This window comes from Bombina bombina, chromosome 2 (assembly GCF_027579735.1).
Source record: "Bombina bombina isolate aBomBom1 chromosome 2, aBomBom1.pri, whole genome shotgun sequence".
NCBI classification, from domain to species: domain Eukaryota; kingdom Metazoa; phylum Chordata; class Amphibia; order Anura; family Bombinatoridae; genus Bombina; species Bombina bombina.
Window position 1 is genome coordinate 953,642,913 of NC_069500.1, and position 25,843 is coordinate 953,668,755.

Sequence of the window (25,843 nt, forward strand, 5' to 3'; positions counted from 1 at the left end):
AAACAGATGCTGATTGGGCTAGTAGGTTAACGCTAAGTTTTTTTTTTTTTTTGCTTTTTGCCTATATTTTGTGTCTTTATATGCTTTCGAGAATATGCCATTTAACATGTGTCTGATTTGGGCATGATCACTTCTATGGGAGATTATTCTGGGTATGATTTTATTTAGGTTTTTTGATCGATATTTTCACATTACTATGTAGAGATATGTCACTGATTTTCATTGGTCACTGAAGGGGTGTGAGCATTATTCGGCTTGGATTGGCTGATCTTGAGGGGAGTGTTATCTGGGGCCTATTTAAAGGCTGATTTTGCACATTGTTAATTTGTCAGAGGAAGGGACTGTTGTTCTCCTGAAACGTCACTAAAACATACATGCAAGAAAAAGTATGTGAACCCTTTGGTATGATATGGATTTCTGCACAAATTGGTCATAAAATGTGATCTGATCATCATCTAAGTCACAACAATAGACAATCACAGTCTGATTAAACTAATAACACACAAATAATGAAATGTTGCCATGTTTTTGTTGAACACACCATGTAAACATTCACAGTGCAGGTGGAAAAAGTATGTGATTTAATAACTGGTTGAACCTCCTTTGGCAGCAATAACTTCAACCAAACGTTTCCTGTAGTTGCAGATCAGACGTGCACAACGGTCAGGAGTAATTCTTTACCATTCCTCTTTACAGAACTGTTTCAGTTCAGCAATATTCTTGGGATGTCTGGTGTGAATCTCTTTCTTGAGGTCATGCCACAGCATCTCAATCGGTTTGAGGTCAGGACTCTGACTGGGCCACTTCAGAATGCGTATTTTCTTCTGTTTAAGCCATTCTGTTGTTGATTTACTTCTATGCTTTGGGTCATTGTCCTGTTGCAACACCCATCTTCTGTTGAGCTTCAGCTGGTAGACAGATGGCCTTAAGTTCTCCTGCAAAATGTCTTGATAATCTTGGGAATTCATATTTCCTTCGATGATAGCAATCCGTCCAGGCCCTGACGCAGCAAAGCAGCCCCAAACCATGATGCCCCCACCACCATACTTCAAAGTTGGGATGAGGTTTTGATGTTGGTGTGCTGTGCCTCTTTTTTGCCACACATAGTGTTGTGTGTTTCTTCCAAACAACTCAACTTTGGTTTCATCTGTCCACAGAATTTTTTGCCAGTACTGCTGTGGAACATCCAGGTGCTCTTGTGCAAACTGTAAACGTGCAGCAATGTTTTGTTCGGACAGTAGTGGCTTCCTCTGTGGTATTCTCCCATGAAATCAATTCTTGTTTAGTGTTTTATGTATTGTAGATTCGCTAACAGGGATGTTAGCATTTGCCAGTGACTTTTGTAAGTCTTTAGCTGACACTCTAGGATTCTTCTTCACCTCATTGAGCAGTCTGCGCTGTGCTCTTGCAGTCATCTTTACAGGACGGTCACTTCTAGGGAGAGTAGCAGCAGTGCTGAACTTTCTCCATTTATAGACAATTTGTCTTACCGTGGACTGATGAACAGCAAGGCTTTTGGAGATACTTTTATAACCCTTTCCAGCTTTATGCAAGTCAACAATTCTTAATCGTAGGTCTTCTGAGAGCTCTTTTGTGCGAGGCATCATTCACATCAGGCAATGCTTCTTGTGAAAAGCAAACCCAGAACTGGTGTGTTTTTTTTATAGTGCAGGGCAGCTGTAACCAACACCTCCAATCTCATCTCATTGATTGGACTCCAGTTGGCTGACATCTCACTCCAATTAGCTCTTGGAGATGTCATTAGTTTAGGGGTTTGCATACTTTTCCACCTGCACTGTGAATGTTTACATGGTGTGTTTAATAAAAACATGGCAACATTTCATTCTTTGTGTGTTATTAGTTTAAGCAGACTGTGATTGTCTATTGTTGATGATGATCAGATCACATTTTATGACCAATTTGTGCAGAAATCCATATAATTCCAAAGGGTTCACATACTTTTTCTTGCAACTGTGTGCATATATATATATATATATATATATATATATATATATATATATATATATATATATATATATATATATATATATATATATATATATATATATATTTTCTCTTGTAAGGTGTATCCAGTCCACGGATTCATCCATTACTTGTGGGATATTCTCCTTCTCAACAGGAAGCTGCAAGAGGATCACCCACAGCAAAGCTGTCTATATAACTCCTCCCCTAACTGCCACCTCCCAGTCATTCTCTTGCAACTCTCGACAAGGGAAGCAGCTAGAGAGATGTGGTGCATTAATGTAGTTTATCTTCAATCAAAAGTTTATTTTCAAATGGTACCGGAGTTGTACTATTTTAGCCTCAGGCAGAAAGTTGAAGAAGAGTCTGCCTGTGGTCTTTGATGATCTTAGCAGGTTGTAACTAAGATCCATTGCTGTTCTCTCACATAACTGAAGAGATGGGTAACTTCAGCTGGGGGAATAGCGTGCAGGGTCTCCTGCTCTGAGGTATGTGCAGTTTTAAATTTTTCTAGAGAAATGATGCAACTCTGCATGCTCAGTCAGTGGAATGGGGATTACACAGATTTGTCCCCTCTACTAAATCTGGATCAAGAGACCAGGGATTCTCTTCTCTGGTGGTTATCTCTGGTCCATCTGTCCAAGGGTATGACCTTCCGCAGGCCAGATTGGACAATAGTAACGACAGATGCCAGCCTTCTGGGCTGGGGTGCAGTCTGGAACTCCCTGAAGGCTCAGGGCTTGTGCACTCAGGAGGAGACACTCCTTCCGATAAACATTCTGGAACTAAGAGCGATATTCAATGCTCTTCAGGCTTGGCCTCAGCTAGCTGCGGTCAGGTTCATCAGATTTCAGTCGGACAACATCACGACTGTAGCTTACATCAACCATCAAGGGGGAACAAGGAGTTCCCTAGCAATGTTGGAGGTTTCAAAAATAATTCTATGGGCAGAGGTTCACTCTTGCCATCTATCAGCGATCCATATCCCAGGAGTAGAGAACTGGGAGGCGTATTTTCTAAGTCGACAGACTTTTCATCCGGGGGAGTGGAAACTCCATCCGGAGGTGTTTGCACAGTTGATTCAACTTTGGGGCAAACCAGAACTGGATCTCATGGCGTCTCGTCAGAACGCCAAGCTTCCTTGTTACGGGTTCAGGTCCAGGGATCCCAAGGCAGCGCTGATAGATGCTCTAGCAGCGCCTTGGTCTTTCAACCTGGCTTATGTGTTTCCACCGTTTCCTCTGCTCCCTCGTCTGATTGCCAAGATCAAGCAGGAGAGAGCTTCGGTGATTTTGATAGCTCCTGCGTGGCCACGCAGGACTTGGTACGCAGATCTGGTGGACATGTCATTCTTTCCACCTTGGACTCTGCCGTTGAGGCAGGACCTTCTACTTCAAGGTCCCTTCAAACATCCAAATCTAATTTCTCTGCATCTGACTGCTTGGAGATTGAACGCTTGATTTTGTGAAAACGTGGTTTTCTCCAACATAGGTGTGTCCGGTCCACGGCGTCATCCTTACTTGTGGGATATTCTCTTCCCCAACAGGAAATGGCAAAGAGCCCAGCAAAGCTGGTCACATGATCCCTCCTAGGCTCCGCCTACCCCAGTCATTCTCTTTGCCGTTGTACAGGCAACATCTCCACGGAGATGGCTTAGAGTTTTTTAGTGTTTAACTGTAGTTTTTATTATTCAATCAAGAGTTTGTTATTTTAAAATAGTGCTGGTATGTACTATTTACTCTGAAACAGAAAAGAGATGAAGATTTCTGTTTGTATGAGGAAAATGATTTTAGCAACCGTTACTAAAATCCATGGCTGTTCCACACAGGACTGTTGAGAGGAATTAACTTCAGTTGGGGGAACAGTGAGCAGTCTTTTGCTGCTTGAGGTATGACACATTCTAACAAGACGAGGTAATGCTGGAAGCTGTCATTTTCCCTATGGGATCCGGTAAGCCATTTTTATTCAGACAGTAAATAAGGGCTTCACAAGGGCTTATTAAGTCTGTAGACATTTTCTGGGCTAAATCGATCATATTTACACATATTTAGCCTTGAGGAATCATTTAATCTGGGTATTTTTTGTAAAATAATATCGGCAGGCACTGTTTTAGACACCTTATTCTATAGGGGCTTTCCCTAATCATAGTCAGAGCCTCATTTTCGCGCCGGTATGGCGCACTTGTTTTTGAGAACAGCATGACATGCAGCTGCATGTGTGTGGAGCTCTGATACATAGAAAAGTCTTTCTGAAGGCATCATTTGGTATCGTATTCCCCTTTGGGCTTGGTTGGGTCTCAGCAAAGCAGATTCCAGGGACTGTAAAGGGGTTAAATATAAAAACGGCTCCGGTTCCGTTATTTTAAGGGTTAAAGCTTCCAAATTTGGTGTGCAATACTTTTAAGGCTTTAAGACACTGTGGTGAAATTTTGGTGAATTTTGAACAATTCCTTCATACTTTTTCGCAATTACAAGAAACCTGCCACTGCTCCCAAGACAGCATGAGATGCGGGCCCCCGATCCGGGACCGGATTTGGTGGGGGGCAGACTCTCTCTCTTCACTCAGGCTTGGGCAAGAGATGTTCTGGATCCTTGGGCGCTAGAAATAGTCTCCCAAGGTTATCTTCTGGAAGTGATTCATCCTGTTCCATTAAAAGAACGAGGGATGGGGTTCTACTCCAATCTGTTCGTAGTTCCCAAAAAAGAGGGAACGTTCAGACCAATCTTAGATCTCAAGATCCTAAACAAGTTTCTCAAGGTTCCATCGTCCAAAATGGAAACCATTCGAACAATCCTTCCATCCAGGAAGGTCAATTCTTGACCACGGTGGATTTAAAGGATGCGTATCTACATATTCCTGTCCACAAGGAACATCATCGGTTCCTAAGGTTCGCATTCCTGGACAAGCATTACCAGTTCGTGGCGCTTCCTTTCGGATTAGCCACTGCTCCAAGGATTTTCACAAAGGTACTAGGGTCCCTTCTGGCGGTGCTAAGACCAAGGGGCATTGCTGTAGTACCTTACTTGGACGACATTCTGATTCAAGCGTCGTCCCTTCCTCAAGCAAAGGCTCACACGGACATAGTCCTGGCCTTTCTCAGATCTCACGGATGGAAGTGAACGTGGAAAAGAGTTCTCTATCTCCGTCGACAAGAGTTCCCTTCTTGGGAACAATAGACTCCTTGGAAATGTGGATTTTTCTGACAGAGACCAGAAAAACAAAACTTCTAAACTCTTGTCGGATACTTCATTCCGTTCTTCTTCCTTCCATAGCGCAGTGCATGGAAGTGATAGGTTTGATGGTAGCGGCAATGGACATAGTTCCTTTTGCGCGCATTCATCTAAGAGCATTACAACTGTGTATGCTCAGTCAGTGGAATGGGGACTATACAGACTTGTCTCCGAAGATACAAGTAAATCAGAGGACCAGAGACTCACTCCGTTGGTGGCTGTCCATGGACAACCTGTCACAAGGGGTGACCTCCCGCAGACCAGAGTGGGTCATTGTCACGACCGACGCCAGTCTGATGGGCTGGGGCGCGGTCTGGGGATCCCTGAAAGCTCAGGGTCTTTGGTCTCGGGAAGAATCTCTTCTACCGATAAATATTCTGGAACTGAGAGCGATATTCAATGCTCTCAAGGCTTGGCCTCAGCTAGCGAGGGCCAGCTTCATACGGTTTCAATCAGACAACATGACGACTGTTGCGTACATCAACCATCAGGGATGAACAAGGAGTTCCCTGGCTATGGAAGAAGTGACCAAAATCATTCAATGGGCGGAGACTCGCTCCTGCCACCTGTCTGCAATCCACATCCCAGGAGTGGAAAATTGGGAAGCGGATTTTCTGAGTCGTCAGAAATTGCATCCGGGGGAGTGGGAACTCCATCCGGAAATCTTTGCCCAGATCACTCAACTGTGGGGCACTCCAGACATGGATCTGATGGCCTCTCGTCAGAACTTCAAGGTTCCTTGCTACGGGTCCAGATCCAGGGATCCCAAGGCGACTCTAGTAGATGCACTAGTAGCACCTTGGACCTTCAAACTAGCTTATGTATTCCCGCCGTTTCCTCTCATCCCCAGGCTGGTAGCCAGGATCAATCAGGAGAGGGCGTCGGTGATCTTGATAGCTCCTGCGTGGCCACGCAGGACCTGGTATGCAGATCTGGTGAATATGTCATCGGCTCCACCATGGAAGCTACCTTTGAGACGAGACCTTCTTGCTCAAGGTCCGTTCGAACATCCGAATCTGGTCCCACTCCAGCTGACTGCTTGGAGATTGAACGCTTGATCTTATCAAAGCGAGGGTTCTCAGATTCTGTTATTGATACTCTTGTTCAGGCCAGAAAGCCTGTAACTAGAAAAATTTACCACAAAATTTGGAAAAAATATATCTGTTGGTGTGAATCTAAAGGATTCCCTTGGGACAAGGTTAAGATTCCTAAGATTCTATCCTTCCTTCGAGAAGGATTGGAAAAAGGATTATCTGCAAGTTCCTTGATGGGACAGATTTCTGCCTTGTCTGTGTTACTTCACAAAAAGCTGGCAGCTGTGCCAGATGTTCAAGCCTTTGTTCAGGCTCTGGTTAGAATCAAGCCTGTTTACAAACCTTTGACTCCTCCTTGGAGTCTCAACTGAGTTCTTTCAGTTCTTCAGGGGGTTCCGTTTGAACCCTTACATTCCGTTGATATTAAGTTATTATCTTGGAAAGTTTTGTTTTTGGTTGCAATTTCTTCTGCTAGAAGAGTTTCAGAATTATCTGCTCTGCAGTGTTCTCCTCCTTATCTGGTGTTCCATGCAGATAAGGTGGTTTTACGTACTAAACCTGGTTTTCTTCCAAAAGTTGTTTCTAACAAAAACATTAACCAGGAGATAGTCGTGCCTTCTCTGTGTCCGAAACCAGTTTCGAAGAAGGAACGTTTGTTGCACAATTTGGATGTTGTTCGCGCTCTAAAATTCTATTTAGATGCTACAAAGGATTTTAGACAAACATCTTCCTTGTTTGTTGTTTATTCTGGTAAAAGGAGAGGTCAAAAAGCAACTTCTACCTCTCTCTCTTTTTGGATTAAAAGCATCATCAGATTGGCTTACGAGACTGCCGGACGGCAGCCTCCTGAAAGGATCACAGCTCCTTCCACTAGGGCTGTGGCTTCCACATGGGCCTTCAAGAACGAGGCTTCTGTTGATCAGATATGTAGGGCAGCGACTTGGTCTTCACTGCACACTTTTACCAAATTTTACAAGTTTGATACTTTTGCTTCTTCTGAGGCTATTTTTGGGAGAAAGGTTTTGCAAGCCGTGGTGCCTTCCATTTAGGTGACCTGATTTGCTCCCTCCCTTCATCCGTGTCCTAAAGCTTTGGTATTGGTTCCCACAAGTAAGGATGACGCCGTGGACCGGACTCACCTATGTTGGAGAAAACAGAATTTATGTTTACCTGATAAATTACTTTCTCCAACGGTGTGTCCGGTCCACGGCCCGCCCTGGTTTTTTAATCAGGTCTGATAATTTATTTTCTTTAACTACAGTCACCACGGTATCATATGGTTTCTCCTATGCAAATATTCCTCCTTAACGTCGGTCGAATGACTGGGGTAGGCGGAGCCTAGGAGGGATCATGTGACCAGCTTTGCTGGGCTCTTTGCCATTTCCTGTTGGGGAAGAGAATATCCCACAAGTAAGGATGACGCCGTGGACCGGACACACCGTTGGAGAAAGTAATTTATCAGGTAAACATAAATTCTGTTTTCCGAGTCGGTCATTGATACCTTAATTCAGACTCGAAAGCCTGTCACCAGGAAAATCTATCATAAGATATGGTGTAAATATCTTCATTGGTGTGGATCCAAGGGTTACTCATGGAGTAAAGTCAGGATTCCCAGGATATTGTCTTTTCTCCAAGAAGGATTGGAGAAGGGATTGTCGGCTAGTTCCTTAAAGGGACAGATTTCTGCTCTGTCTATTCTTTTGCACAAGCGTCTGGTGGATGTTCCAGACGTTCAGGCGTTTTGTCAGGCTTTAGTTAGAATCAAGCCTGTGTTTAAACCTGTTGCTCCGCCATGGAGTTTAAATTTAGTTCTTAAAGTTCTTCAAGGGGTTCCGTTTGAACCTCTGCATTCCATAGATATCAAGCTTTTATCTTGGAAAGTTCTGTTCTTGGTAGGTATCTCTTCGGCTCGAAGAGTTTCAGCGTTATCTGCCTTGCAGTGTGATTCCCCTTTTCTGATCTTCCATGCAGATAAGGTAGTTTTGCGTACCAAACCTGGGTTTCTTCCTAAGGTGGTATCCAATAAGAATATCAATCAAGAGATTGTTGTTCCGTCACTGTGTCCTAATCCTTCTTCAAAGAAGGAATGTCTATTACACAATCTTGACGTGGTTCGTGCTTTAAAGTTTTATTTACAAGCTACTAAAAATTTTCGTCAAACATCTGCATTGTTTGTTGTCTACTCTGGACAGAGGAAAGGCCAAAAGGCTTCAGCAACTTCTCTTTCTTTTTGGTTAAGAAGTATAATCCACTTAGCTTATGAGACTGCTGGCCAGCAGCCTCCTGTAAGAATTACAGCTCATTCCACTAGAGCGGTGGCTTCCACATGGGCCTTTAAAAATGAGGCTTCTGTTGAACAGATTTGTAAGGCGGCGACTTGGTCTTCGCTTCATACTTTTTCAAAATTCTACAAATTTGATACTTTTGCTTCTTCGGAGGCTATTTTTGGGAGAAAGGTCTTACAGGCAGTGGTGCCTTGCGTTTAAGTTCCTGCCTTGTCCCTCCCTTCATCCGTGTCCTATAGCTTTGGTATTGGTATCCCACAAGTAATGGATGAATCCGTGGACTGGATACACCTTACAAGAGAAAACAAAATTTATGCTTACCTGATAAATTTATTTCTCTTGTGGTGTATCCAGTCCACGGCCCGCCCTGTCATTTTAAGGCAGGTGTTTTTTAATTTTTAAACTACAGTCACCACTGCACCCTATAGTTTCTCCTTTCTCTTGCTTGTCTTCGGTCGAATGACTGGGAGGTGGCAGTTAGGGGAGGAGCTATATAGACAGCTCTGCTGTGGGTGATCCTCTTGCAGCTTCTTGTTGGGAAGGAGAATATCCCACAAGTAATGGATGAATCCGTAGACTGGATACACCACAAGAGAAATAAATTTATCAGTTAAGCATAAATTTTGTTTTTTGATTGCACTTTACTCACGGAATTTATCACACAACTGTTTTTTACTTTTGCTTTTTGTTGTTTGAATGTAAACACGTGTTAGACCTATAGCACAGGTCTTGTACCACGATTTAGTGTCTGTTTTTTGAATTTATGTTTTTTCACATTGTATGCTAAAACATCATCTTTTAGACACCACTAGGATTTGTATTAGTTCAAGATAGACCTAAACCTTAGTAGAACATTGAATTGTAATCTTTGGTTAAGGAATTACGCACTTGTACATAAGAGGGCTAATAACCCAAGATAATTGTATCTCAGGAAGTCCATTAATCTGGTTGAAATAACCGGACCATATTCTGTTTTACAAGATTCCAAATTCATTTTATTTATTCTTTTATCTATTCTTTCATTGTCAAAGTCAGCATTGATTTGTTTTACATCCAAGTATTAATTTTAAACTGTGGTTTTTATGTATGGTCTTTATTAAATATATTTGTACTAGTCCTAAAGCCCGTTCACACGGGCCGTGTTGTGTTATATTTTCTCTCTCTCTCTCTCTCTCTCTCTCTCTCCTTTGTTTCACTGATCAGCTGTGCTGCCGGTTGTTCCATGGTGATAAGGCTGTTCTACGAACTAAGTTAGGATTTCTTTCTAAGGTTGTGTCAAATCGCAACATCAATCAGGAAATTGTGGTTCCTTCCTTTATGTCTTAATCCTTCTTATTCATCGAAGGAATGTTTACTGTATAATCTGGATGTGGTTCGTGCCTTGAAGTTCTATCTTTAGGCTACAAAGGATTTTAGACAAACTTCTTCTCTGTTTGTTATGTATTCTGGGAAGCGTAGAGAAGAGGGCCTCTTCGACTTTCTTATCTTTCTGGTTGAAGAGTATCATCCGCTTAGCATATGAGTCAGTGGGTCTTAATCCTCCACAGAGGATTTCGGCTCATTCTACGAGAGCAGTGGTTTCCTCTTGGGCCTTTACAAATAAGACCTCTATGGATCAGATTTGTTTGATGTTTTTGCTTCTGCTGAAGCAGTCTTCGAGAGAAAGGGTTTTGCAGGCCATGGTACCCTCAGATAATGGGCCTCCTCCTTTTTTTTTACCCTCCCGTTAGCATTGTGTCCTCTGGAGCTTGAGTATAATTTACCACAAGTAAGGAATGCAGCTGTGGACTCTCCCTGTATTAAGAAGGAAAACCTAAATTATGTTTTTAATATAATTTCCTTTCCTTCTGTACAGGGAGAGTCCACAGCTCCCGCCTGTGTTCTCCGATTGGTCGGCCCTAAATTTTAATTTTATTCTTCTGGCACCTTTTTTCACCTTGATATTTCTTCTACTGTTCCTTGTTCCCTCGGCAGAATGACTGGGGGATGAGGGAAGTGGGAGAGGTATTTAAGCCTTTGGCTGGGGTGTCTTTGCCTCCTCCTGGTGACCAGGTTCAGTATTTTCCACAAGTAAGGAATGCAGCTGTGGACTCTTCCTGTACAGAAGGAAAGGAAATTATCTGATAAGCATAATTTGTTTTGTAGAAGAGAATTTTTTTGCGGTTTTATATTACTTTTAAAGGGACTGTAAATAAATAAATAAAGCAATACATCAAGGAGTAAATGTATTTTGAATTTACTGTCCCTTTTTAAAGGGATATGAAACAAACATTTTTTATTTTGTGATTCAGACAGAAAAATAATAATAAAAAAAAGGTAGTTGTCTGGTGCTCTTTCAAATGGATACCATTCTTGCTAAACTGCTGCACGGCTGACACATGCACTCGCCTGAGCTTACGCCCCTGCTTTTCAACAAAAGATACCAAGAGAACAAATACAATTTTATAATGGAATTAAATTAGAAAGTTGTTTAAAATTGCATGCTCTTTCTGAATCATGAAAGAAAAAAAATTTGGTTTCATGTCTCTTTATTGAAGGCTGCCACATAGCTTATCAACAGGTCACCACTAGGTTAATCAGAATTCTGTAAAACTATACATACAAGGTTAAAGCACATCTAATAGTGAATATATGCATATTGGGACACTAGCTTCCCAGTTAACTGCCTCCCTTGTATCACTAACCATCCGGCAAGGATTTAAACTTGCACAAAATGAATTAACATTTAATACTCTGTCAAAATGTTTAAATCAAAAAGTATGACTGTCAGCAACATGTTTCTTGGCATGTTTTCTGTGCTACCTTTTCACCAGGCTGAATACGAAGTCATGTGTAAGCTTGTTATGTGTACAGAAATAGAAATATTTTAAATACATCCACAAGCACATTTAAATTAATCTGATCATTAAGAAAGCAATCTTTCTGTAGTGTGCATAATTAGTTTTGTACACGTCTGGATCCTGGATAAACTTGCTAATGGTCTGTTATGTGTATATATACTAGTATGGTTAGATTTAAAATAAAATATTTTAGAAAAATGTATTTCTTTATTTTATTATCTGTCTATCTACACATCCCATGACCCTACAAAACTCACAGCCCTGTGTGCTAACCAACACTTGCAACCAGCGCCACAGATTTCAAGGACTCAGGCAGTTAACCCCAGACAAGCCTTGGTGCAAAGCCAATTGGGAGGATAACAAAACAAAATTAACACATAAAAAGTCTGACACGTCAAGGTCTCTTCCATCCCTGGGTCCCTTACCGACGGCCACACAATGCATGCCTGTAACCAAACACACTGATACAAACAAGGGTGACACAGGCCCTTTGCTATTTCCATAGATACATACAAAACACAGATATTGACTGTACTCTCAAACGACTGGCTACACATCTGATGACCTTGCAAAACTCACAGCCAGCTGCACAGCTTTCAGGGACTTAGCCCGTAACCCCAGACAATCCTGGGTGCAGAGCCCATAGGAAAAATTACAAAAACAAAATTAACACTGCTGTAACTCTTCCATATTGCTTTTAATCATAGCTGTGTGCTTGCAAAAGAGTGCCAGACTTCCTATATGATATATATATATATATCTCACACACACACACACACACGTACGTTGTGGTGGAGATAACAACATGAGATTAAAATTCTCAATTTCATAGACGGAAGAGCAATAGAATTATTGCATAGGCAGCATATCTAGTTAAGTATCCACGCTTGCCTTTCCCCAGAAATACTCTGTATACACTGTTACTAATGTACCAGAGGATTCTGAGTAAAGTAATCAAATTAGATATGCTATATCTCAGACTTTCTGCTTCTGGTACGGTTTTACAACACAGCAAAATAAAATAAATAACAGGGAGCACTCGCAGGATTTGTGAAACAATCCAATGGCTGTCTCTATTATTGTGATAATCTACTGATATTACTTTCTCCAACATTGGTGTGTCCGGTCCACGGCGTCATCCATTACTTGTGGGATATTCTCCTCCCCTACAGGGAATGGCAAGGAGAGCACACAGCAAGAGCTGTCCATATAGCTCCCCCTCTGGCTCCGCCCCCCAGTCATTCTCCTTGCCGCTCTGAACAAGTAGCATCTCCACGGGGATGGTGAGGAGTTTGTGGTGTTAGTTGTAGTTTTTTATTTCTTCTATCAAGAGTTTATTTTGAAATAGTACTGGTATGTACTATTTACTTTGAAACAGAAAGAGATGAAGAGTTCTGTTTAAAAGAGGAGTATGATTTTAGCAGCAGTAACTAAAATCAATTGCTGTTCCCACGCAGGACTGTTGAGCTGAGAGAACTTCAGTTGGGGGGAACAATTTGCAGACTTTTCTGCTCAAGGTATGACTAGCCATTTTTCTAACAAGACTGTGTAATGCTGGAAGGCTGTCATTTTCCCTCATGGGGATCGGTAAGCCATTTTCTTAGACTCAGAAAGAATAAAGGGCTTAGTATGGGCTATTAACTGGTGGACACTCTTAAGGGCTAAATCGATTTGTTTATTTAAGTTGTTTTTTTTAAAGTTTGAAGTAGTTTTCACACTTTTATTGTTTGGGGAACGTTTTTATCGCCAGGCACTAGTTAAGACACCTTCCCAGTCAGGAAGGGCCTTTCACTGTAGTAGGCAGAGCCTCATTTTCGTGCCATTATTGCGCAGTTTCTTTTGAGTGCAGTGCATGCAGCTGCATGTGTGAGGGTCTGGTATCCACTGAAAACGTTCCTGGAAGGCTTGAATTGGTATCGTATACCCCCCTGGGATAGGTGAAGTCGCAACAAAGGCTGTGGCTGGGACTGTAGTGGGGTTAAAATTGCAAACGGCTCCGGTTTCCACATTTTAAGGGTTAACAGCTTGAATTGGGGTGCAATACTTTGAATGCATTAAGACACTGTGGTGAAAATTTGGTAAAGATTGGATAATTCCTTCATAGTCTTTCACATATTCAGTAATAAAGTGTGCCCTGTTTAACATTTAAAGAGACAGTAACGGTTTTGTTTTAAAACGGTTTTTGTGCTTTATTAACCAGTTTAAGCCTGTTTAACATGTCTGTACCTTCAGATAGATCATGTTCTGTATGTATGGAAGCCAATGTGGTTCCCCCTTCAAATATATGTGATAATTGTGCCATGGCGTCCAAATAGTAAGGTTGCCCAGGAGGATTCCTCAGATGAAGGAAGTAGGGATAGTTCTACATCTTCCTCTTCTGTGTCTATACCAGTTATGCCCGCGCAGGCGACCCCTAGTACTTCTAGCGCGCCAATGCTTGTTACTATGCAACAATTGACGGCAGTAATGGATAAATCCATAGCTAATATTTTATCCAAAATGCCAGCATTTCAGAGAAAGCGCGATTGCTCAGTTTTAAACACTGTAGAGCAGGAGGGCGCTGATGATAATTTTTCTGTCATACCCTCACACCAGTCTGAAGTGGCAGTGAGGGAGGGTTTGTCAGATGGAGAAATTTCTGATACAGGAAGAATTTCTCAGCAGGCAGAACCTGATGTTGTGACATTTAAATTAGAGCATCTCCGCGCATTACTTAAGGAGGTGCTATCTACTCTGGATGATTTGTGAAAATCTGGTCATCCCAGAAAAATTGTGCAAGATGGACAAGTTCCTAGAGGTCCCGGTGCACCCTGATGCCTTTCCGATACCTAAAAGGGTGGCAGACATAGTGAATAAGGAGTGGGAGAAGCCAGGCATACCTTTTTGTCCCTCCTCCTATATTTAAGAAATTGTTCCCTATGGTCGACCCCAGGAAGGACACATGGCAAACAGTTCCTAAGGTCGAGGGGGCGGTTTCTACACTAGCCAAACGCACGACTATTCCCATTGAGGACAATTGTGCTTTCAAAGATCCTATGGATAAAAAATTGGAGGGTTTGCTTAAAAAGATTTTTGTACAGCAAGGTTACCTCCTTCAACCTATTTTGTGCATTATTCCTGTCACTACAGCGGCGTGGTTCTGGTTCGAGGAACTGGAAAAGTCGCTCAGTAGGGAGACTCCGTATGAGGAGGTCATGGACAGAATTCACGCACTTAAGTTAGCTAATTCCTTTATTTTAGACGCTGCTTTGCAGTTAGCGAGATTAGCGGCGAAAAATGCAGGGTTTGCAATTGTGGCGCGCAGAGCGCTCTGGCTAAAGTCTTGGTCGGCGGATGTATCTTCCAAGACAAAATTGCTTAATATCCCTTTCAAAGGTAAGACCCTTTTTGGGCCAGAATTGAAAGAAATTATTTCAGACATCACTGGGGGAAAGGGCCATACCCTCCCACAAGATAGGCCTTTCAAGGCTAAGAATAAGTCCAATTTTCGTTCCTTTCGCAATTTCAGGAACGGACCGGATTCCAACTCTGCAGCCTCTAGACAAGAGGGTAACGCTTCCCAGACTAAACCAGCTTGGAAACCAATGCAAGGCTGGAACAAGGGTAAACAGGCCAAGAAGCCTGCTGCTGCTACCAAAACAGCATGAAGGGGTAGCCCCCGATCCGGGACCGGATCTAGTAGGGGGCAGACTCTCTCTCTTTGCTCAGGCTTGGGCAAGAGATGTTCAGGATCCCTGGGCACTAGAAATAGTCTCTCAGGGTTATCTTCTAGAATTCAAGGAACTACCCCCAAGGGGAAGGTTCCACATGTCTCACTTATCTTCAAACCAAATAAAGAGGCATTCTTACATTGTGTAGAAGACCTGTTAAAGATGGGAGTGATACACCCAGTTCCAACTGTGGAACATGGTCAGGGGTTTTACTCAAATCTGTTTGTAGTTCCCAAAAAAGAGGGAACTTTCAGACCAATTCTGGATTTAAAAATTCTAAACAAATTTCTCAGAGTTCCATCGTTCAAAATGGAAACCATTCGAACAATTTTACCTACAATCCAGGAGGGTCAATATATGACTACCGTGGATTTAAAGGATGCGTATCTACATATTCCTATCCACAAAGATCATCATCAGTTCCTAAGGTTCGCCTTTCTGGACAAACATTATCAGTTCGTGGCTCTCCCATTCGGACTAGCCACTGCTCCCAGAATTTTCACAAAGGTGCTCGGGTCCCTTCTAGCGGTTCTATGATCAAGGGGCATTGCAGTGGCACCTTATCTGGACGACATTCTAATTCAAGCGTCGTCTCTTTCCAAGGCAAAGGCTCATACAGACATTGTTCTAGCCTTTCTCAGATCTCACGGGTGGAAGGTGAACGTAGAAAAGAGTTCCCTGTCTCTGTCAACAAGAGTTCCCTTTTTGGGAACAATAATAGATTCTTTAGAAATGAAGATCTTCTTGACAGAGGTCAGAAAGTCAAATCTTCTAAACGCTTGTCAAGTTCTTCTCTCTATTCTGCAGCCTTCCATAGCTCAGTGCATGGAAGTAGTAGGGTTGATGGTTGCAGCAATGGACATAGTTCCTTTTGCTCGAATTCATCTAAGGCCATTACAACTGTGCATGCTCAAGCAGTGGAATGGGGACTATACAGACTTGTCTCCAAAGATTCTAACAGACCAGAGTGGGTCATTGTCACGACCGACGCCAGTCTATTAGGCTGGGGCGCGGTCTGGGATTCCTTGAAAGCTCAGGGTTTATGGTCTCGGGAAGAGTCTCTTCTCCCGATCAACATCCTGGAACTGAGAGTGATATTCAATGCTCTCCGGGGTTGGCCTCATCTAGCGAAGGCCGGATTCATAAGATTCCAGTCAGACAACATGACGACTGTAGCTTACATCAACCATCAGGGGGGAACAAGGAGTTCCTTGGCGATGAGAGAGGTATCCAAAATCATCAAATAGGCAGAGGATCACTCCTGCCACCTATCTGCAATCCGCATCCCAGGAGTAGACAACTGGGAGGCGGATTATCTGAATCGTCAGAATTTCCATCCGGGGGAGTGGGAACTCCACCCGGAGGTGTTTGCCCAGTTGACTCAATTATGGGGCATTCCAGACATGGATCTGATGGCATCCCGTCAGAACTTCAAGGTTCCTTGCTACGGGTCCAGATCCAGGGATCCCAAGGCGACTCTAATGGATGCATTAGTTGCGCCTTGATCGTTCAACCTAGCTTATGCGTTTCCACCGTTCCCTCTCCTTCCTAGGCTTGTAGCCAGGATCAAACAGGAGAAGGCCTCGGTGATTCTGATAGCTCCTGCGTGGCCGCGCAGGACTTGGTACGCAGACCTGGTGAATATGTCATCGGCTCCACCATGGAAACTACCTTTGAGACAGGATCTTCTAGTACAAGGTCCATTCGAACATCCAAATCTAGTTTCTCTGCAGCTGACTGCTTGGAAATTGAACGTTTGATTTTATCCAAGCGTGGGTTTTCAGATTCAGTGATAGATACTCTGGTCCAAGCCAGAAAACCTGTGACTAGAAAGATTTACCATAAAATATGGAAAAGATATATCTGTTGGTGTGAATCCAAAGGATTCTCCTGGAGTAAGATTAAAATTCCTAAGATCCTCTCCTTTCTCAAGAAGGTTTGGATAAGGGATTGTCAGCGAGTTCTTTAAAAGGACAGATTTCTGCTTTATCTGTCTTGTTACACAAACGACTGGCAGCTGTGCCAGATGTACAAGCTTTTGTACAGGCTTTGGTCAGAATCAAGCCTGTTTACAGACCCTTGACTCCTCCTTGGAGTCTAAATTTAGTTCTTTCAGTTCTTCAAGGGGTTCCGTTTGAACCCTTACATTCCATAGATATCAAGTTACTATCTTGGAAAGTTCTGTTTTTGGTTGCTATTTCTTCTGCTAGAAGTGTTTCTGAATTATCTGCTTTGCAGTGTGATCCACCCTATCTGGTGTTCCATTCAGATAAGGTTGTTTTGCGTACCAAGCCTGGTTTTCTTCCAAAAGTTGTTTCCAACAAGAATATTAACCAGGAAATAGTTGTTCCTCCTTTGCGTCCGAATCCAGTTTCAAAGAAGGAACGTTTGTTACACAATTTAGGTGTAGTCCGTGCTTTAAAGTTCTATTTAGAAGCAACAAAGGATTTCAGACAAGCTACTTCTTTGTCGTTTATTCTGGTAAGAGGAGAGGACAAAAAGCTACTGCTACCTCTTTCTTTCTTTCTGGCTGAAAAGCATCATCCGATTGGCTTATGAGACTGCCGGACGGCAGCCTCCTGAACGAATCACAGCTCACTCTACTAGGGCTGTGGCTTCCACATGGGCCTTCAAGAACGAGGCTTCTGTTGATCAGATATGTAAGGCAGCGAATTGGTCTTCTCTGCACACTTTTGCCAAATTCTACAAATTTGATACTTATGCTTCTTCGGAGGCTATTTTTGGGAGAAAGGTTTTGCAAGCCGTGGTGCCTTCTGTTTAGGTTACCTGATTTGCTCCCTCCCTTCATCCGTGTCCTAAAGCTTTGGTATTGGTTCCCACAAGTAATGGATGACGCCGTGGACCGGACACACCAATGTTGGAGAAAACAGAATTTATGCTTACCTGATAAATTACTTTCTCCAACGGTGTGTCCGGTCCATGGCCCGCCCTGGTTTTTTAATCAGGTTTGAAAAATTTCTTTTTTTCTTTATACACTACAGTCACCACGGCACCCTATAGTTTCTCCTTTTTCTCCTAACCGTCGGTCGAATGACTGGGGGGCGGAGCCAGAGGGGGAGCTATATGGACAGCTCTTGCTGTGTGCTCTCCTTGCCATTCCCTGTAGGGGAGGAGAATATCCCACAAGTAATGGATGACGCCGTGGACCGGACACACCGTTGGAGAAAGTAATTTATCAGGTAAGCATAAATTCTGTTTTATTTATTTATATTTATATATATATGAGACATGTAGCCCAAGGGTCTATATTCATAATCTAAATCTTATACTGTATATTATTTATATGTTCCAAATATTTGTACACCATAGTATAGTTGCAACCTATTATGATGAGTCTGAAATTTAATTTACTGAGAATGTTGTTTTTATCACTGATAATTAAAAGAATAGGAAAGTCAAAATTAGGCTTGTATGATTCAGGTTAATCATGTCATTTTAAGACTTTTAAATTCACTTCTATTTTCAAATGTGCTTTGTTCTTTTAGTATCCCTTGTTTAAAAATAATAAGCACATATCCTACACTAGTGCTGAATGGTACCTGCACACATTTGTCTCTTGAGATTGGCTAACTAGATGTGTTCAGCTAGCTTTTAATGTTTATTCAGTAAAGGATAACAAGAGAATGAAGCAAATTTGATTATAGAAGTACATTGGAAAGTTGACTAAATTTCGTCTAAATGGCGAAAGAAAATTTTTGATTTTTCCTCTCCCTTGAAAATTCTCTGGACAAACCTTCTTGTAACAAGATTATTTGTATAGTAAAATTAAGTTCTGTACAACTTATTACCCTTTTCATATCCAGTTAATTTAGTTTGTAAATTATCTGCATTTATCTTTGTTCAACATTAATTTCTTTGTTGTTAAACCTCTTCAGTTTGTATCTCCGTGTTAGTACAAATTGAAAGTTATTTATTTGTATGCTTCTTTTAGAAATGGGATGTCCGATTCTGATGATGAACCCGCCTCAAAGCCTATTTGTAAAGAGAGAGATGGAACCAAAGAAGAGAAACTGCGGAAACTATCAGAAATTTTTCCTCAAAGGACCAAAGTAGAGCTATTACAAGTAAAAAGTTGCTAAATTAAACAATTTTATTAAATAAGATTGACGTTTTAAAGAGTCTTTAAAGTCATATTTTTTATATGTTCAATATATATCAGCAGATAAAGAGACAAAATAATGCAATAAAATGCTCAAATGCAGAGCTCAATAGATTTGTTCAGAATCTGGGAGCCAGACATTTTTGGGTGTCCAGATAAGATTTTAGAGTTTGTGCAAATTTGTACCCATTCAGCCAAAAGCGCATTTGCTAGGTCAGGCACTAATTGTGGATTAAAAGAGCTGGCTTGCAGTCAGCGTTCTAGTTCGTTCCAATGTTGTTCAATGGGGCTGAGGTAAGAGCTTTGTGCAGGCTACTCGAGTTCTTCCACTCCAAACTTGTCAAGCTATGTCTTCACAGACCTCACTTCATGTACAGGGACACGGTCATTCTGGAAAAAGAGCGGCCTTCCCGAAACTTGCCATGTAGTAAGGAGCACACAATTATCTTAAATATCTTGGTATCCTGTAGCATTAAGTTAACTGAACTTGGGACCCCTACTTTGGGCTGCCGGTAATGATCCTTTTGCCAAGCATTGACTGACGTCCACTGACAATTTGACAGGGAGGGGGATGGAGTCGAGGGATTTAACCCTTCATTCGGCTCCTTTTTCCTCTTCTTTCTTTTTTAGAGAAGCAGGGCAAGGGCTGTTTTCTGGGTGCTAGGACACATTTTTGATTTCTTGAATCCCTGGTACACACACTAATTGAGCCATTCTCTCATGAATTCAAGCATTTCATTATTGCAATATCACTTACTGGTAGTCATTTGTTTTTGCTTTGTAAAGGACCTTAAAGAATAGTTATCTCCATACCAGACATTTTTGCAAGCAGGTCCTTAATAGGATGTGTCATCTGATTTGTGGCTTTGTGCATATTCCTCATTTATCTTCTTATCAGCTGACAGTAATGCACTCAGGAATGTCAATGTGTTGCCACAATTTATTATTTCATTATGTTTCTTTAAACATTTACATAGTGAAAGATCTGTATACAATAGAAATGTTTTTTTATAAGTATGTATATTACACACACACTTTGGCACATTGCATGACATTACTGCCACTTCTAACAAAATACTGCTTGCAAGATCATATTTTAAAAGATTCATTTGGTTTGGTATGCTTGTTTTAGGTTGTTATGGCATATAACTTTCAATCCAAAGTTTCTTTATAATTGATAGTTCGACCAAATTGCATTGCGTTGAACAGTTAAAAGAATATTTTTTTAAAAAAAATTCTTATGAGCAATTTTAAATAATTTCTTTGTCTTTCATAGTTGATAGAGTCAACAAGCACTCTGGATGGAGCAGTGGCCGCGGGTGTAACTCTTTATGATGACAAAGGTATGGCAGCTTTGAATGCGTCAACGGATTAACTGTACCTGTGTTTTTTTTATCTATATATAATTTATATTGTGTGTATGTATGTTTGGGAGATCCAGATGTTAGTGCTCAGTCAAGGGAGAAAACACAGGAAATGATGCAGTATGTAAGCAATTGTATAGTGTTATTAATAAAGAATAGAGTGGTGCTCACTTCTTTGGACCGCAAACATGTGAGGTATGTTGATTGTACGGAGGGGATATTAATCCCTATCTGTGGTAAAGATGTATTTCTCTCCTCAACCTCTTAGAGCAGTGTTTCCCAACCACGGTCCTCAAGTACCCCAACAGTCCTGGTTTTCATTATAGCTGAACCAGTGCACAGGTGAAGTAATCAGCTGATCAGTAACCAACCTCCTCTCATCCATCAGCTGATTATTTCACCTGTGCTCTAGTGAAGCTATAATGAAAACCAGGACTGTTGGGGCTACTTTAAGACAGTGTTTCCCAACCGCGGTCCTCGAGTATGGTATTTGTTCCTTCTCCTCTATGGAGTATGTTGAAATCCCTTGTTTGATTATGGGATCCTTTTAAAAGATACACTTTTTATTTTTTTAAGTTAAAAGCAAAGCTGGTTTATTAAAGACCTTGTAAAAACACAAATTGATCACTTATGTGATGGTATTCAACAAAGAAGTTCCAAAGTGTTCAAAAGAAAACTGTATCTTATTTAAAATTTGTATTAATATCCAGTGCTTTTGGGGACTGGTAAGCGCTGAGGATCTAATAGTAGCTCAGATCCAAAAGAATCTTTTTAGTAAGTTTCTCTGTTTTGCCACAACAAGTATTTTACCTTAGGATGTCCTTGAAATATCCAAGGCGATTGGAAAAGTTAGTGTTCTATTTCTGTGTGAAACTGTTCAAATATTCGTCGGTCTCGTCGTGCCCTTACTAGTTTCATGAATCTTATTCACTTCGTCAGAGGGTCTGCCCATAATTCCCATAGAGAGTCTTTTATAGCGTTCAAATTACATCATAGGGTATTTAAATGCTTGAACTGATATCCTGAGTTAGGGATATCAGCAAGGTTTACCTATGTGTTTACATGGGGGCCATAGATAGGCTTTTTGCCGTTTTTTTTAGGCTCCCTCTCTTGCCTGATTTTTAAACTTTGTATGTACATAGTGAAGAATTTATTAACTATTTGAATTGACAACCTTAGTCAATGTTTTACCTATGTGTTTACACATGAAAAAATAACAAGTACATAATGTTGTGCCAAGAAATATGCACCTGTAAAAAAAAAAAAAAAAAAAAAAAAAAAAAGAGGGGGGGTGTAAACTCTAAACCTTTATTTGCTATCTTAAATAAGGGTTATCAGAAAAATATTTACCTAAGAGATTGCATGTGAGAAAAAATGTGTTTTTCATCCTTGTGGGATATCGCCTCCTGATCAGCAGGAGGAGGAGAGATCTCCACAGCAGAGCTGCATATATAGCCCATCCCTCCCTTCCCTCCCTCCCCAGTCATTCTCTTTGCCTGTGTTAGTGATAGGAGTGAGGTGTTAGTTTAGATTATTCAATCAAGAGTTTATTATTTTAAAATGGTACCAAAGTGTACTATTTTTTATTTGGAGCAGCCGCTGGAGTTTATAACCCTATGGTTTTGGGAACTAATGAGGTTTTACCTGCACTGCGCCTCCCACTTTTATGCTGCTCTTCTGTGATGGCTTTAGAGAAGTTTTTAACTAAGGCCCTTCTGTCTACACAGTAGGAAGAGTGGACCCCCTGATACTGTGAGTTTTTCATGCAGTTCCTCAGCATGGAGGTAAGTGCCGTCTTGTTTTCTGGGGCCCTGCAGCATATCTCAGAACTGACTGTACTATACTTATTACTGATATAGTCTTATATGCTTTCATGACAATATGCAGATTTTCACTGATAATGCGAACCAACATATTGTCTCCCTTGTCCAGACACTCTAACTTTATCACATCCACATATGGGTTAGAAGCGCTGGGATTGTTTGGTGGATTGACGTTTATATGGGCAATACTTATCTCTCTCTATTTATTCAGAGCTGGCTGACGCTGTTTTTTTTTTTGGAGGATTAGAAAGGGTTTTCCTTTTTTATATTTCTGCATGTGACTTCGGTCAATGGCGGTATTTGGGATTTTTTTTGCGGTTGGCGCGCTTTCGCGCAGTATCCTCCATCAAGCTCAGACACTGCAACGCTTCCTTTCTGTCAGAGCAGCAGTTCCTGTCAGTTCCCAAGTCTGCTTGTTACAGAACTTCACAGGCGGTCTTAGGTGTTCCGGTCAGGAGTTTGAGAGTGTGGAGACAGGTAGAAGCCGAGGCAGGGTGACTGTAGTTTACACACCAAGGTCTTAAACGTTTTTTCTTTCATGTAATTAGCAAGAGTCCATGAGCTAGTGACGTATGGGATATACATTCCTACCAGGAGGGGCAAAGTTCCCCAAACCTTAAAATGCCTATAAATACACCCCTCACCACACCCACAATTCAGTTTTACAAACTTTGCCTCCGATGGAGGTGGTGAAGTAAGTTTGTGCTAGATTCTACGTTGATATGCGCTCCGCAGCAAGTTGGAGCCCGGTTTTCCTCTCAGCGTGCAGTGAATGTCAGAGGGATGTGAGGAGAGTATTGCCTATTTGAATGCAGTGATCTCCTTCTACGGGGTCTATTTCATAGGTTCTCTGTTATCGGTCGTAGAGATTCATCTCTTACCTCCCTTTTCAGATCGACGATATACTCTTATATATACCATTACCTCTGCTGATTCTCGTTTCAGTACTGGTTTGGCTTTCTACAAACATGTAGATGAGTGTCCTGGGGTAAGTAAATCTTATTTTCTGTGACACTCTAAGCTATGGTTGGGCACTTTGTTTATAAAGTTCTAAATATATGTATTCAAACATTTATTTGCCTTGACTCAGAATGTTCAACTTTCCTTATTTTCAGACAGTCAGTTTCATATTTGGGATAATGCATTTGAATTAATCATTTTTTTCTTACCTTCAAAAATTTGACTCTTTTTTTCCTGTGGGCTGTTAGGCTCGCGGGGGCTGAAAATGCTTCATTTTATTGCGTCATTCTTGGCGCTGACTTTTTTGGCGCAAAAATTCTTTTCCGTTTCCGGCGTCATACGTGTCGCCGGAAGTTGCGTCATTTTTTTGACGTTATTTTGCGCCAAAAATGTCGGCGTTCCGGATGTGGCGTCATTTTTGGCGCCAAAAGCATTTAGGCGCCAAATAATGTGGGCGTTTTATTTGGCGCTAAAAAATAAGGGCGTCGCTTTTGTCTCCACATTATTTAAGTCTTATTTTTTCAGTGCTTCTGGTTGCTAGAAGCTTGTTCTTTGGCATTTTTTCCCATTCCTGAAACTGTCATTTAAGGAATTTGATCAATTTTGCTTTATATGTTGTTTTTTCTCTTACATATTGCAAGATGTCTCACATTGCATCTGAGTCAGAAGATACTACAGGAAAATCGCTGTCTACTGCTGGAGCTACCAAGCTAAGTGTATCTGCTATAATTTTTGGTATCTGTTTTCCAGCTGTTGTTTGTATTGCATGTCATGACAAACTTATTAATGCAGATAAAATTTCCTTTAGTACCGTTACATTACCTGTTGCTGTTCCGTCAACATCTAATTTTCAGAGTGTTCCTGATAAACATAAGAGATTTTATTTTTTAAATCCATTAAGAAGGCTATGTCTGTTATTTCTCCTTCTAGTTTACATAAGTCTTTTAAAACTTCTCTTTTTTCATGTAATTAGCAAGAGTCCATGAGCTAGTGACGTATGGGATATACATTCCTACCAGGAGGGGCAAAGTTTCCCAAACCTCAAAATGCCTATAAATACACCCCTCACCACACCCACAATTCAGTTTTACAAACTTTGCCTCCGATGGAGGTGGTGAAGTAAGTTTGTGCTAGATTCTACGTTGATATGCGCTCCGCAGCAAGTTGGAGCCCGGTTTTCCTCTCAGCGTGCAGTGAATGTCAGAGGGATGTGAGGAGAGTATTGCCTATTTGAATGCAGTGATCTCCTTCTAAGGGGTCTATTTCATAGGTTCTCTGTTATCGGTCGTAGAGATTCATCTCTTACCTCCCTTTTCAGATCGACGATATACTCTTATATATACCATTACCTCTGCTGATTCTCGTTTCAGTACTGGTTTGGCTATCTGCTATATGTAGATGAGTGTCCTGGGGTAAGTAAGTCTTATTTTCTGTGACACTCCAAGCTATGGTTGGGCACTTTGTTTATAAAGTTCTAAATATATGTATTCAAACATTTATTTGCCTTGACTCAGAATGTTCAACTTTCCTTATTTTCAGACAGTCAGTTTCATATTTGGGATAATGCATTTTGATTTGACCATTTTTTCTTACCTTAAAATTTGACTTTTTCCCTGTGGGCTGTTAGGCTCGCGGGGGCTGAAAATGCTTCATTTTATTGCGTCATTCTTGGCGCGGACTTTTTTGGCGCAAAAATTCTATTTCCGTTTCCGGCGTCATACGTGTCGCCGGAAGTTGCGTCATTCTTTGACGTTATTTCGCGCCAAAAATGTCGGCGTTCCGGATGTGGCGTCATTTTTGGCGCCAAAAAGCATTTAGGCGCCAAATAATGTGGGCGTCTTATTTGGCGCGAAAAAATATGGGCGTCACTTTTGTCTCCACATTATTTAAGTCTCATTTTTTATTGCTTCTGGTTGCTAGAAGCTTGTTCTTTGGCATTCTTTCCCATTCCTGAAACTGTCATTTAAGGAATTTGATCAATTTTGCTTTATATGTTGTTTTTTCTCTTACATATTGCAAGATGTCTCACGTTGCATCTGAGCCAGAAGATACTACAGGAAAATCGCTGTCAAGTGCTGAATCTACCAAAGCTAAGTGTATCTGCTGTAAACTTTTGGTAGCTATTTCTCCAGCTGTTGTTTGTATTGATTGTCATGACAAACTTGTTAAAGCAGATAATATTTCCTTTAGTAAAGTACCATTGCCTGTTGCAGTTCCCTCAACATCTAAGGTGCAGAATGTTCCTGATAATATAAGAGATTTTGTTTCTGAATCCATAAAGAAGGCTATGTCTGTTATTTCTCCTTCTAGTAAACGTAAAAAATCTTTTAAAACTTCTCTCCCTACAGATGAATTTTTAAATGAACATCATCATTCTGATTCTGATGACTCCTCTGGTTCAGAGGATTCTGTCTCTGAGGTTGATGCTGATAAATCTTCATATTTATTTAAAATGGAATTTATTCGTTCTTTACTTAAAGAAGTTCTAATTGCT

At 41.2% G+C, this 25,843-nt stretch overlaps 1 protein-coding gene across 1 annotated transcript in view; it reads left to right on the forward strand.

Moving 5' to 3' along the window:
• Positions 1-25,843, forward strand: part of SMARCAD1 (SWI/SNF-related, matrix-associated actin-dependent regulator of chromatin, subfamily a, containing DEAD/H box 1) — a 496,186-nt gene that overhangs the window by 119,210 nt on the left and 351,133 nt on the right. The window contains exons 4-5 of the mRNA XM_053700170.1: positions 19,035-19,167; positions 20,479-20,545. Of these exons, the coding sequence (XP_053556145.1) occupies positions 19,035-19,167; positions 20,479-20,545 (200 nt within the window). The remainder of the gene's footprint in view (positions 1-19,034; positions 19,168-20,478; positions 20,546-25,843) is intronic.